Source organism: Salvelinus sp. IW2-2015, linkage group LG8 (genome assembly GCF_002910315.2).
Source record: "Salvelinus sp. IW2-2015 linkage group LG8, ASM291031v2, whole genome shotgun sequence".
Taxonomy (NCBI): Eukaryota; Metazoa; Chordata; class Actinopteri; order Salmoniformes; family Salmonidae; genus Salvelinus; species Salvelinus sp. IW2-2015.
This window is the reverse complement of record NC_036848.1, coordinates 36,897,614-36,913,010: the sequence shown is the minus strand read 5'-3', so window position 1 is coordinate 36,913,010 and position 15,397 is coordinate 36,897,614. Positions and strand designations below refer to the sequence as shown.

At 43.2% G+C, this 15,397-nt stretch overlaps 1 protein-coding gene across 1 annotated transcript in view; it reads right to left on the bottom strand.

Moving 5' to 3' along the window:
- The window catches only part of cacna1g (calcium channel, voltage-dependent, T type, alpha 1G subunit), a 207,000-nt gene that overhangs the window by 55,836 nt on the left and 135,767 nt on the right, over window positions 1–15,397 (bottom strand). Inside the window, 2 exon segments of the mRNA XM_070445033.1 lie at window positions 10,469–10,653; window positions 12,139–12,207. Coding sequence (XP_070301134.1) covers window positions 10,469–10,653; window positions 12,139–12,207 — 254 coding nt within the window.

Here is a 15,397-nt window from a genome sequence, read left to right as displayed (position 1 = left end):
TGTCCAAAATCAGGTTGTAGTTTAGAGTTTTGATTTGGAGTCAGGGTTATGTTGTGGAGGGTAGTAATCCTGTATTGTCCTTGCAAAAAATCCAAGTGTAAATTCTACCTTTTATATATTTGACCACTTTTGTGTAAAAAACCCTCCTCCCTCCCTCCCTCCCCCGTCCCTCCCTCCCTCCTCCCTCTCCCTCCCTCCTCCCTCCCCCCCATGCCTCCATACACCCAGTGTATACCAGAGAGAGAATAGAGGGAGGAAACATGAGAGACGAGGGAGAAACGGCAAGAAATTCAGCGAGTCACAGAGGATAGAAACTTGTCATCTTTGTTTGTACAGTTAAGTAGGGTCTCGTCTCTCCTACCGTTCCATGTCCTTGCTTATGTATCTAGCACAGCAAATCATGAATGTTTCTTACTCATTGTTTTCTAAGTCTGCATATAAAAGCAGTGATTTCTGCTCATGACATTCAAGATGCATCATCTTTGAAAAAAACAATGTTATTTTATAGTCAAGGTGCTTGTCTTGCAAGTCTTGTATGACAAGTCAATACACACTGATGATTATAGCAAGGACTCTTTCAATAATGTCTATTCATAATATGGAAAATGTCTATTCATTCATGGTTTCCCTCCCTCCGTCAATCCTCGCTCGGAAGAAAGATAATAAGTAAAGTATAAGCGAGACGCTCGTTCCCGAGCAGAGAAGACGCTCTGATTAAACGACTCTGAGCAAGGATGGAGATGAAGGGGAAGGAGAGATGGACAGAAGGAGAGATGGATGGAGGGATGGATAGAGGAGGTACTTTAGAGATGGAGGGAGAGATGGGCCTACCCTACCCCTGCAATTACTTCTCTCTCTCTCCCCTCCTCTTCTCTTCTGTCTCCCCTTTTTCTCCACATTTGATACACACTTTTCAATTTTACTCTTGTATTATATTCCTGTGAATTTACATCTATAAATAAAGGTTTTTCTTACTGTGTATTGTCATTTCCACCCTCTTAGTATGAATACAATCATTGTGAGACACTCTTTCTGGATGAAAGCATTAGCTAAGCGACTGGATTAAATGTTATATGTTTGGAGGCTGTTTTAATTAACACGGGAGTTAACGAAGCGCCCAGTCACGGGGCGAGGGGTACGAGGATACAACCCCAGATAATTACATCACCTACTGGGAGAGACGGATGAGCCAAAACACACAGCTGACAGGGGTCAACCAAAGGGAAGACAGAGAGGATACATCAAAAACAATGTGGCTAACACTCCTGACCCCGCCACACTGGCATTTTGGAACAGTCTATCTTCCCCTGGTTGCCAGCTAATGTGAGAGAGTTATGTTGAATAAGGTGACTTAAGGAGACATAAAGGGATGTAAGTTGGTCTTAAAGGGACTTTGGGCTAACAACAGGATTCCCCGTGGTGAAGCCTGAATTGAGGTCACAGTGTTGATGGATGATTACAGTAGTGGTATGTGTCATGTTAACAAAGACAACACACAACACACACACACACACACACACACACACACACACACACACACACACACACACACACACACACCACACACACCACACACACACACACACACACACACACACACAACACACACACACACACCAACACTCCTGGAGACTCCTCTCTGCTCCTGTATAATGGCATTAATATCCCTAATGAGGAAAACCAACACACATACCTGCAGACAGAGACATAAATACACACACATGCGCACACACATGCACTGGTATCTGGGACAATGTGAGTAGTTGGAGTAGAGTGTAGGACCGTTTTTTTCTTCTCTTCTTGTCTTTTCTTTCTTACGTACTTCAGCATATTCAGTATGCAGAGTGTTAGAACAGAACAGTCACTGAGGATGGATGAATGGATGAAATGAATAGAAGAAAAAGATTAGTAAAAAGGAACAGGGACTCTTTCTCACTGGCCGTAATGTCACCTCCGTCTAAGTGTGTGTGTGTGTGTGTGTGTGTGTGTGTGTGTGTGTGTGTGTGTGTGTGTGTGCGCGCGTGAACCTTACACACTCCAATGCTTGAGGGGAAAACACAGACCGATGACTCATGTTTAATTCACACAGTCTTCTCCTCTCTTCCCCTGAAACCAAACTAAAGACTCTGAACTGACAAACTGAAAATCACAAGTACAATTCCAATGCTCTAGTGTGTTGCTCTTCTCCCTTTTGTTTGTTTGATAGTTTGAATGTGAAAAGAAATTGATCTGCATACTTTTTAGCTATTAATGCTTTAGAGTTTTGTCAAGCATTGATTTTCTCCTTTATTTTAATTTAGTCCTATGAGATGCTTGCCACACAAGCTCAGTTCAGAACACATTAAGCCCTCATTTTCAGAGAACTCCTTGAAGCGTAACTTTAATTCTCTGTCAAATTAACTGAACTTTCTCTGAGACAGCCTTCAGTACATCTATAGCTTTATATACAATATATCACAGAAACCCAGACCAGCATACTAATATTATGGCCATTTCATGCACTCCACCTCTCCTCAACTGTCCTCCCCTCCCCTCTTCTCCTCTCTTCTCGTCCGAGCGTAGCGGTTTAACAGCTAATTAACACACTTAGACAAAAGGGTTCCAAAAGGGTTCTTCGACTTTTCCCATAGGAGAGCCATTTTTGGTTCCAGGTAGAACCCTTTTGGTTTCCATGTAGAACACTCTGTGGAAAGGGTTTTACGTGGAACCTAAAAGGGTTCTACCTGGAACCAAAAAGGGCTCTTCAAAGGGTTATCCTATAGGGACAGCCTAAAGAACCCTTTTAGGTTCTAGATATCACCTTTTTTTCTAAGAGTGTACTCTCAACAGAGATATTATTATTGTATTATTCCTGATCGGAGCGATCAGCTGTAGCGTCAGCGGAGAAGAGAGAACACCAGCTTAACGTTTCTCTCCGTTTCTTTATCCATCTCCCCTTCTCTCGTTCTACCTCGCATGTCGCTTACTTTCTAACCTATTTCTCTCTCACACACTATTCCCGCCAGCTCCAAGTCAGGATCTTACTAAAGTGTTGAAACTGACAAAAAACTTGAATAAATACATTAACTACATATTCCTTTATGTGTAGTTTGTGGGAAACATAGTGCCCTCAAAGCTCATCACTAAGCTAAGGACCCTGGGACTAAACACCTCCCTCTGCAACTGGATCCTGGACTTCCTGACGGCCGCCCCCAGGTGGTGAGGGTAGGTAACAACACATCCGCCATGCTGATTCTTAACACAGGTGCCTTTTAAGGGTGCATGCTCAGTCCCCTCCTGTACTCCCTGTTCAGCCACGACTGCGTGGCCAAGCACGACTTCAACAACACCATTAAGTGTGTGATGACACAACAGTGGTAGGCCTGATCACCGACAACGATGAGACAGGCTATAGGGAGGAGGTCAGAGTCCTGGAGGTGTGGTGCCAGGAGAACAACCTCTCCCTCAACGTGAGCAAGGCAAAAGAGCTGATCGTGGACTACAGGAAAAGAGGGCCGAATAGCTCCCCATTGACATACACCGAGCTGTATTGGAGCGGGTTGAGAGTTTCAAGTTCCTTGGTGTCATGGTTTAAACACACCAAGACAGCTGTGAAGAGGACACAACAACAGGAGACTGGAAATATTTGGCATMGGTTCCCAAATCCTCAAAARGTTCTGCAGCTGCACCATCGAGAGCATGCTGACCGGATGCATCACCGCCTGGTATGGCAACTACTCGACATCCGACCATAAGGTGTTACAGAGGGTAGTGTGCGGACGGCTTAGTACATCACTGGGGCCAAGCTTTCTGCCATCCAGGACCTATGTACTAGGCGGTGTCAGAGGAAGGACCAAAAATGTGTCAAAGACTTCAGTCACCCAAGTCATAGACTGTTCTCTCTGCTACTGCACGGCAAGCGGTACTGGAGTGCCAAGTCTAGGTCCAAAAGGCTCCTTAACAGCTTCTACCTCCAAGCCATAAGACTGCTGAACAAGTGATCAAATGGCCAACCGGTGTCACGTTAGCATAACTGGTCGGGAGACAGGCGCAGGAATGCGTAATATGTTTTTTTATTTCTTTACCCCAAATTACAGCGTGCCATGTAAAGGCACAGGGACGAAGASCAAACAAACACGTATACAACACACAGGGTAGAAACCCAAACAAAAGAGCGAGGAGTACCTCAAATAAATAACACAAGCGCACAATGATTATCACATGGGACGCGACCTGTAATCAATTGCACAATCCACAATGGCACAAAAGCCAAAACACACAGCACAGGTACTCACATGACCAACGGACATAGTAACAATAATCGACAGCCCAATGGTGAAACAAAGGGCAGATTTATASAAATACAATCAGTGGGAATGGGGACCAGGTGTGCACAATGACACAGTTCTATTGTGTGTAGATTGATGAGGAACATTTTATATTTAATCAATTTTAGAATAAGGATATAATGTAACAAAATATGAAAAAAATGAAGGGGTCTGAATACTTTCCCAATGTTTGTACATAAACCCACATCAACTAAACAAACTATATTATAGAAAATGACTGTTGATCTGATGGGTTCACACTGCTGAGATCACACACACAAATATGAACTCGAAGATAAAAGCAATTCTAGTTTGGAGGCAGGGATAGTAGATTCCATTTCCAAGCGGTCAGGGGTCATAATTGAGAGGGGTCAGGTAGGATATTGAAGTGGGTATCCTCAGAGTTTTGTGGGTAAATTGGGCAGGAAAAATGAATATTTTGATTTTGTGCTCTTCCTAGATGTTGATAAATATTTAGTGCAGGCAAAGCCTCTAGAGCTTCACGAGAGGAGAGCCATGAATAAGGGAAAACACACACACACACACACACACACACCAACACACCACACACCACACACCACACACCACACACAACACACACACACACACACACACACACACACACCACACACACACACACACACACACACAACACACACACACACACCACACACCACCACTGTCTGCACGCGACAAACACAAACACAAACACACACCAACAGGATCACAAAAAAATACAACTTTTACATTACCAATAAAATGGTCTGACGGTGAGGTGGACATACTCCATATTCAAATGCCGAAAGAAAGAAATMATCTCACTACAATACATTTGAAAAGAAAGTCAGCAAAAATAGATAAGATCTTGCTAGCATGGAATTGAAAATAGCGGATTATTTGTGGAAGAATTACCCTGATTAACTCTTTAGTCATATCCCAGTTTATGTATTTGCTTATGGCCTTGCCACACTTTTTAAATGATATGAGCAAAAAATATTCAATTTTGTTTTGAACGGTAAGCCAGACAAAATTAAACGGYCCTATTTATATAATGAATATTTTAACGATGTATGCTGAGAGTCGGGAAGCAAGTTCAGTGAGTGAATACATTTAATAAATAAATGAACAAAACAAGAAACACAAACAGCGCACCGACATGACACAGAAACAGAAACAATGACAACTGGGGAAGAAARAAATGGGAGTGACATATAAAGGGCAGGTAATCAAGGAGGGGATGGAGTCCAGGTGAGTTCATTATGCGCAAATACGCGTAACGCTGATGACAGGTTTGCGCCCTAACGAGCAGCCTGGTGACCGAGGCCAGAGAGGGAGCACACGTGACAGAACCCCCTCCCTGACGCGCGGCTCCAGCTGCAGGACGCCGACCAAGATGACGATCCCGGGGATCAGGAGCGGACCGGTCACCTCTGCTAAGGAGCGGGAGCCTGTTGATCAAGCTGAGGCGCAGGAGCATGACGACCTAGAGCGCCGGAGAGAGAGCATACGTGAGAGTACCCCCTCCCTGGCGCGTTTGGCTCCAGCCGCAGGACGCCAACCACAGAGACGATCCCAGGGATCCAGAACGGACCGGTCGCATCTGCTGAGGCTCAGAAACCTTGACGAACCGGCTGAGAGGTAAGAGCCTGATGAGCTGGCTCAGACCTCCCCGCTTGCCACGGCTGAGGCACGGGTAACTGTTCATGCAGCTTAGGCATGGGAGCCTATCCAACCCAGTGAGGCATGGGAGCCTACAAACCGGCTGAGGCCTCCCAGGTAGCTCAGTTCCAACACCCAGACCCGACATCACCCCCAACACAAAAATAAATAKATWWAWAAAAAACACTCCCTGTGTTCGTGTGTCTCGGCATACTGCCTTACGTTAGTGTCGTGTTCTTGGTTTTGTTGTTATATTCAAACGTTTCACCTGCACCTGCTTCCGACTCACCGCCCATCATTACAAATATGAATTTGGAGGGCAGAAATMATTAAATATTAAGCATTAGACATCTCACTAAAGGTTTCAATCATACAAAAGTTATACTTAAATCAGAACTGGTTCTCTTAAATCAAWTCAAATGTTATTGGTCACATACACATGTTCAGCAGATGTTATTGCGGGTGTAGAGAAATGCTGCACTATCTCCAACAGTGCAGCAATATCTAACAAGGAATATCTAACAATTTCACAACAATACACACAAATCTAAAGTAAAGGAAAGGAATTAAGAAAATATGCAGTTGAAGTCGGAAGATTACATACACTTAGGTTGGAGTCATTAAAACTCGTCCAAAAGCGTGGATTCCGATTGGTCAGACCAGCATTGAATAGTCCTTAGCACAGGTACTTCCTGTTTGAGTTTCTGCCGATAGGAAGGGAGGAGCAAAATGGAGTCATGATAAGATTTTCTGAAGGGAGAGCGGGGGAGGGCCTTGTAGGCATCCCGGAAGTTGGAGTTGCAGTGGTCGAGTGTTTCAGCAGCGCGAGTTCTACAGTCAATGTGTTGATAGAACTTCGGTAACGTTTTCCTCAAATTTGCTTTGTTAAAATCCCCAGCTACATTAAATACGGCCTGAGGATATGTGGTTTCCAGTTTGCATAAAGTCAAGTGAAGTTCTATGAGGGCCGTCTTGGTATCGGCTTGAGGGGGACTATACACGGCTGTGACTATAACTGAAGATKATTCGCTTGGGAGGTAATACAGTTGGCATTTGATTGTGAGGTATTCTAGGTCGTGTGAACAAAAGGACTTGAGTTCCTGTATGTTAGCATAATCACACCATGAGTAGTTAATCATCAAACATACACCCCTACCCTTCTTTCCGGAGAGATATTAATTCCTGTTTGCGCGATGAACTGAGAACTCAACTGGCTGTACGGATTCAGATAGTATATCCCGAGAGATCCATGTTTCCGTGAAACAGACTATGTTACAGTCCCTGATGTCTCTCTGGAAGGAATTCCTAGCCCTGAGCTCGTCAACTTTATTATCCATGGATTGAACATTAACGAGTAACATACTCAGAAGCGGTGGGTGGTGTGRGCACCTCCTGAGTCAGACTAGAAGTCCACTCCGAATATCTCTTCTCCGCCGGCAGTATTTTGGATCAGCCTCTGGAATCAGTTCAATTGCCCTGGGGGGTACGAACAAAGGATCAGATTTGGGAAAGTTGAATTCCTGGTCGTAATACTGGCAAGTTACCGCCGCTCTGATATCCAAAAGTTCTTCCCGGATGTATGTAATAACACAAAAAAAATCTGGGCTAATAATGTAAGACACAGCACATAAAAAAAATACTGCAAAGTTGCCTGGGAGCTAGAAGCACGGCTGCCCTATCTGTCGGCGCCATTTTCTTCATTTAATCTCTAGCAGATTAGTAAGAATTTCTCACCCCATGTTCAAGAATTGCCTTTTTCCCTTTATTGAGATTACAACCTCTCACTTTCGGTTATGTTAAAATTAAATCATCTTCATATCGCTATTTTTAAAACAAGCCATAGAAAGWTGGTTGCAATTTCAGTTTAATCCACCAGAAAAGGCTGATCAAATATTACAACAAATATTATGGTTAAACTCAAATATACTAATTGATACAAAAAAAACGTATTAGAAGGCCAGCATCCCGGAGTCYCCTCTTCACTGTTGACGTTGAGACTGGTGTTTTGCGGGTACTATTTAATGAAGCTGCCAGTTGAGGACTTGTGAGGCATCTSTTTCTCAAACTAGACACTCTAATGTACTTGTCCTCTTGCTCAGTCGTGCACCGGGGCCTCCCACTCCTTTTCTTTTCTGGTTAGAACCAGTTTGCGCTGTTCAGTGAAGGGAGTAGTACACAGCGTTGTATGAGATCTTTAGTTTCTTCGCAATTTCTTGCATGGAATAGCCTTCATTTCTCAGAACAAGAATAGACTGGCGAGTTTCAGAAGAAAGTTATTTGTTTCTGGCCATTTTGAGCATGTAATCGAACCCACAAATGCTGATGSTCCAGATACTCAACTAGTCTAAAGGCCAGTTTTATTGCTTCTTTAATCAGAACGACAGTTTTCAGCTGTGCTAACATAATTGCAAAAGGGTTTTCTAATGATAAATTAGCCTTTTAAAATGATAAACTTGGATTAGCTAACACAGCGTGCCATTGGAKCACAGGAGMGATGGTTGCTGATAATGGACCTCTGTACGCCTATGTAGATATTCCATAAAAAATMTGCTGTTTCCAGCTACAATAGCCATTTACAACATTAACAATGTCTACACTGTATTTCTGATCAATTTGATGTTATTTTAATGGACAAAAAATGTGCTTTTCTTTCAAAAACAACGACATTTCTAAGTTACCCCAAACTTTTGAAAGGTAGTGTACTGTACAGTATGTATGGCCTTGTGTTAATTGTGAATGGTAGCCTAAGTCAGTGGTGCTCAATTCTCTCATCAGCGACTGCCAGCTGTTCCAGAACTAGCACACCTGATTCAATTTGTTAATTAAAACAATAATAATGCCATGGAATTTTAACAATATAATATGGCTAACCAGAATAAAAAACCCTGTATGTTTCTTCAAAAGGATCTACAAGGAACCTTTGAGATTGAGACATTTTCATTATAGAACCATTCTCCATAAAGGTTCTATATAGAACCATAAAAAAGGGTAGAACCTCTTTTTATGGTTCTTTATAGAACCCTAAAACTCAACTCTGGATCTCGAAGCCAGTTCCACTGCATTTTTTTCGTTGTTCCCTTCTAATCATGGACTGATTTAGACCTGGGACACCAGGTGCTACTGTAGCAATTAATTATCAGGTAGAGCAGAAAACACACAGGTACCGGACCTCGTAGGGTAAGTGTTGAATACCCCTGTTATAAAACCTTAGGAATGGGTTCTTTATAGCACCATAAAGGTTCCATTTAAAGCATGGTTCTTTATAGAAATTTAAAAAAAATTGTTATATAAAGCACCAAAAAGGTATCCGCTATGGTTACAAGTCAAATAACTCATATTTGGTTCTATATATAACCATTTGTTTTTAGTGAGAAAATGTATGAAAAGAAAATCTCATCCACAACAGCAATATTTTCAATTAACTCTGTAACTCTTCCAGCAATTCCATTTTTTCACCACTGCCACCAGTTTGGAGTCAAAACATTTACAACAAAGACCTACTGACATAATAAAATAAATAAAACTCTGTAAAAAATACTGTATCGCAGCACTGCATCGCAGCGCTAGCTGTGCCACCAGAGATTCTGGGTTCGCGCCCAGGCTCTGTCGCAGCCGGCCGCGACCGGGAGGTCCGTGGGGCYAKGCACAATTGGCCTAGCGTCGTCCGGCTTAGGGAGGGTTTGGCCGGTAGGGATATCCTTGTCCCATCGCGCACCAGCGACTCTTGTGGCGGGCCGGGCACAGAGCGCGCTAACCAAGGTTGCCAGGTGCACGGTGTTTCCTCCGACACATTGGTGCATCTGGCTTCTGGGTTGGATGCGCGCTGTGTTAAGAAGCAGTGCGGCTTGGTTGGGTTGTGTTTCGGAGGACGAGCCCGTACGGGAGTTGTAGCGATGAGACAAGATAGTAATTACTAACAATTGGATACCACGAAATTGGGGAGAAAAAGGGGGTAAAATAAATGTTAAAAAATTATATAAGGGATATTTCAGGCAGAAACCCTCATATTAAACACAAATGGTATTCACTAAATTGATGGGTTATATATAGCATAATCTTTTACAGCTTTGTAATTTTTTAAAAATGTATGTCAAAATCATCTTATTTTATGATTTTTTTACATAGATTTTTTATATTTAACCAGTAACCCTAGTGGGAAGCAGCTGCAGGATGATTTTGCTCCTAAAAACGGACGTTACACACGACTGAGATGCATTTCAAAATATTGCATAAGATATGTAGCTCTTGAAATATGGATATTGTACATGTCAATATTGCGATTTCAATGTGAATTTGATTCATTGTGCAGGCCTAAGAGATACAGTATGTCAAGTTAGTACAGCATACTGTATATGGGGAAAGTCTCACACTCTGTTGGCTGGTAGATATACTGTACTGTTTTGGGAACAGGTCTTTTTGTGGTATTGTGAGAAGGTGCGTATGTGTTTGTGTGAGTATATGTGCGTGTGTATTTGTGTGGGTCCACTGTTTGTGTAACTCACCGTAGTGGCCTGAGCGTCCGTAGCAAGCGCAGCACTCTGAGCATGCCCAGTATCTTGGGGCTGCTGTTCGATACCAACGAGACCAGGATATCTATGGCTGAGATCATCACTAAAATCCCATCTAGAATGTTCCAGCTGCTCCTCAGGTAGGTCTTATCACCAAGTAACCAGCCCAGTGCAGCCACCTGAGAATATACACAGACACTGGGTTAACGACATACATGCTACAAAATTACATTCACAAAGAAAGACAGTAACGCACACGCATATACACAAACACACATAGTCAAAGCAGTCAATCAGAGAGGCACCTCTAGAGTTGTGCAAAGTAAATTAGGCCAAGTCAAGTGAGATACAAACTTTTGTCGTTGAAGACTTTTCTTCTCTCCGTATTTCAATCTACAAAAATGACTGAGACACAACAAGAACCCATAGAAACTTCACAAACTGCATCTCAACTAGGCATGGCTTCATTTGCATATGCTGTGCCTCGTCAGAGCGTTAAGGCATGAATCTATATATAACCAGGCAGTATCAAAGAGAATGATCAAACCCCTGATGAACAAAGACGTGTCGAGGTTACAAAGCCTTTGGTTCCTATGCCCCTGTCAGTTTCCCCCAGACATCTGACTTCCTGTGTGTGACGTTAATTAACCTCCCCCGAGCCCCATTATTCCTGGGCATGATTTCCATTTTGTGTCCGTCTGCCCTCAATGTGTGTGCGTGTGTGTGTGTGAGCCCTGGCATTGCGTTGGGCACCAGAATAGAAATGGAGGTCTTAGTGAGTGACACCTGTGAACTTTCTCTAGCCCTCACCCCTCCTCACCGCTCCCTACCCCTGCCACAAGCCTCTATACGTAGACATGACCCTCCATTCAAAGCCAGGATATTTGAATATCGGCTAGACAATCCTTTCCTTAGTATTAGTAACAGGTGTCTCGCTCTCTTTGTGTGTGTGTGTATGTGTGTGTGTGCAAGCATTCCCTCCCATTCGTGTGAGTGTGTGTTTGAGGCTTACCGAGGTATCACACTGAAAGCCTGTTTTCTTAAAGGCTTTGTCTGTCTTAATGACAGTGAAACAGCAGAGCTGAAGATCAATCATTTGGAGGTGGTCCGTGCCTTAATGTATTTCTGTCATCTTAGCTATCTAAGGTATTTCAGGTACTTTAGGTACTTTGTTAGGCTCTATTTTCTCATCTAGGATCTATTTTCTCATCTCACTCTAAATGGTGACCGTTAATGAAACACACAACGGTACTTCCGTTCCCCTCCCCCTCATCTCTCTCTATTTCTTCAAATAAGCTTTGGGGCAGAATMAACACAGAAATCACTGATGGATATGAGGCTTTATAAGAAGTCCTCATAGGAGTAGGATACATTTTCCCCCGAGACACTGATCTATGGTCAGTTGGGCATTTTTTTACTCTTACTGAAAAGGTTCGGACTCAGGTAAGATAGGCTGATCTTAGATTTGTGCCTACGGGCAACTTCTACCTAACATGTCCTGATATCAGCCAGAGGGCGAAGAGATTTAACCTGGCTCTGTGGATTAGACCAGATCTGTGGAGGCCTTAACCACAGCCCCGAGGCACAGTGATCAGTGTGTCTTCCTGGGTAGGAGAGTGTGGGTTTACCCGCTGGTAGGATCTGTCTCCCTGGTCCCCTCTTACCTTGACTGTCATCTCAGCCACGAAGATCGCTGTGAAGATGTAGTTGGATAACGTGAGGAAGATACGCTCCTGCAGAGAGAGAGAGAAAGAGACAGAGAGAGAGAGAGACAAAGACAGAGAAAGAATGCGAGAGAGATAGAAGACAGGAAGAGAAGAGAGGAAGATTTAGCATTTTTAAGCATGTTTGTACAAAAATATCGATTTAGGGTTGTATAAACTTGGATTTATTTTACAATGACATATACAGGATACTACCTTCCACAACATAACCTTCACTCCAAATCAAAACTCCAAACCTACAACCTGATTATGGACGAAATGTATTTTTTATTACCAAGAATTCTTACTGCTAAGGACTATCCAGCAAAATTTCTGACAAACCAGCAACCGGCAAAAAAAGCGCAACAGAAACCCAGAAATATCATCCAACCGGGAACGGAGTAGGTAAAGTCCATTCTGAAGCTACTTCGAAAGCCTAGAATGAAAAGAAAATTACAATAATCTCTAGATATTTCACTTTATGGAGACTGAATGCTAAGTTAAAAAGCTACCAAGCTTGCTAGGAAAGAAAATACCCGGCTACAACATTAACTAGAACTGAAGTGTGAAGTGAGAGGCGTGAAGCCCCTGTGCCCAACAATGGCAGCAGAGTTTCTCCCTCACCCAAATGCAGAGGCCTCTTTGGCCAACTGCTCCATGGCTTCCCTCTGTGCAGAGGTCTCCCTTTGGATATTAAAAATGACAAGGCACGGAAAGAGTACAAAGAGAAGCTCCTGATGGACAATACAGAGACACTTTTTGCTGACTGCTACTGTAGAAAAATGGGAACGTAAGCAACCTAATCTCACACACAGACCATCCCTGGCCATGGCACACAGCTATACCTCTCTCTTAAGAGAGAGGGTATTGGCGGAGGGTGGAAAATCAGAATAGTGTGAAATGAGGACCCTGAGACTGAGACACCCTATGTCAACCTGTACAAGAARGGAACAGTGGTGGAGCAGGGCAACTTRATACATTTCCAAAAGGATGACAGAAGGAGCTTTCTTTTGGTGACGACTACCCCCACCCCGAGTGAGTCTGATCACATCTATTCAAACTGGCCTGCAGACGAGGATAGTCAACCCCCCCAGCACTGAACACACTGATGCTAACACACTGATGCTCCTACATCATTGAGTGGGATAAATTCACAGAGCTGGAGAAAGAGATAGCTCAGAGAGCTAGTCCACACACAGCACAGACACACAAAACCGACTAGCACAACAAAATATTTGTATTATCAATCTACACACAAAGCCTCATAATAACAAAGCAAAAACAGGTTTTTTGAAATGTTTGCAAATAGTTAATAGTAGGCTTCGAGGGGACTCTTACGGTAGGTCCACCTACAGCTAATTCCTTGGCAGGGTTAATGGCGGGTTTTATTGGCTCTTAATTAACCAACCGTGCTATTTTGTTCGTTTGTTTGCATTGTTTGTAACTTATTTTGTACATAATGTTGCTGCTACCATCTCTTATGACCGAAAAGAGCTTCTGGACATCAAAACAGCYATTACTCACCTCGAAATGGACAAATAATTGTTCTTTAATGAGTCGGACGGGAAGGATATACTCCAAACACCCGAACAGGCCCTCATCCCCGTTGATCGCTGGAGAAAGAAACAGAGATTTCGCGGAAAGAGATCGTGGGTGCCTTGTGAGGATCAGGCAACGAGTGGCTAATCTGCCTTTGCCATCTGTACTGTTAGCCAACGTTCAATCGATGGGAAAAAATTATCCAACYTTCAATCGCTGGAAAATAAATGGGACAAACTGAAAGCAAGTATATCCTACTGTACCAACGGGACATTAAAAACTGTAATATCTTATGTTTCACCGAGATGTGGCTGAARGACGACATTAATAACATACAGCTGGCGGGTTATACACTCTATCGGCAGGATAAAACAGCAGCCCCTGGCAAGACACCGGGCGGCGGCATATGTATATTCGCAAACAACAGCTGGTGCACGATATCTAAGGAAGTCTCGAGGTTTTGCTCGCCTGAAGTAGAGTATCTCATGATAAGCTGTAGACCACACTATCTACCTAGAGAGTTTTCATCTCTATTTTTCATAGCTTTCTACATACCACCACAGACCAATGCTGACACTAAAACCGCACACAARGAGCTGTATAKSGCCATAAGCAAACAGGAAAACGTTCATCCAGAGGCGGCGCTCCTAGTGGCCGGGGACTTTAATGCAGGGAAACTTAAATCAGTTTTACCTAACTTCTATCAGCATGTTAAATGTGCAACCAGAGGGGAAAAACTCAAGACCATTTTTACTCCACATACAGAGATGCGTACAAAGCTCTCCCTCACCCTCCATTTGGCAAATCTGACCATAATTCTATCTACCTGAAACATGGTGAAGCCCCAAAATTGCCTACCCTGGAAGCCTGTGTTTCAGACATAAGGAAGTGGATGGCGGAAAATGTTTTACTTTTAAACTCGGCGAAACAAGAGATGCTAGTTCTAGGTCAAAAGAAACAAACACATCTGCTGTTTGATCTGACAATTAATATTGATGATTGTACAGTCGTCTAAAATCAAACTGTGAAGGACCTCGACGTTACTCTGGACCCTGATCTCCCTTTTGATGAACATATCAAGTACATTTCAAGGGCAGCATTGGAAAAATCAGGTACTTTTGTCCAAAAATGATGCAGAAAAGCTAATCCAATGCTCTACTCTTCGGCTACCTGGATAAAGCACTAAATAAACTTCAGTTAGTGCTAAATACGGCTGCTAGAATCTTGACTAGAACCAACATTTTTTATCATATTACTCAAGTGCTAGCCTCTCTACACTGGCTTCCTGTTAAGGCTAGGCCTGATTTCAAGATTTTACTGCTAACCTACAAAGCATTACATGGACTTGCTCCTACCTACAGTATCTCTGATTTTGTCCTGCCGTGCATACCTACACGTACGCTACGGTCACAAGGCTCAGACCTTATAGTCCCTAGAATTTCTAAGCAAACATCTGGAGGCAGGGCTTTCTCCTACATAGCTCTGCCTATCCATGTGAGAGAAGCAGACTTGGTCTCAACCTTTAAGACTTTACTGAAGACTCATCTCTTCAGTAGGTCCTATTATTGAGTGCAGTCTGGCCCAGGGGTGCGAAGGTGAACAGCAAGGCACTGGAATGACGAACTGCCGTAACTGTCTCTGTCTGGCCGGCTCCCTTCTCTCCCTTCTCTGGGATTCTCTG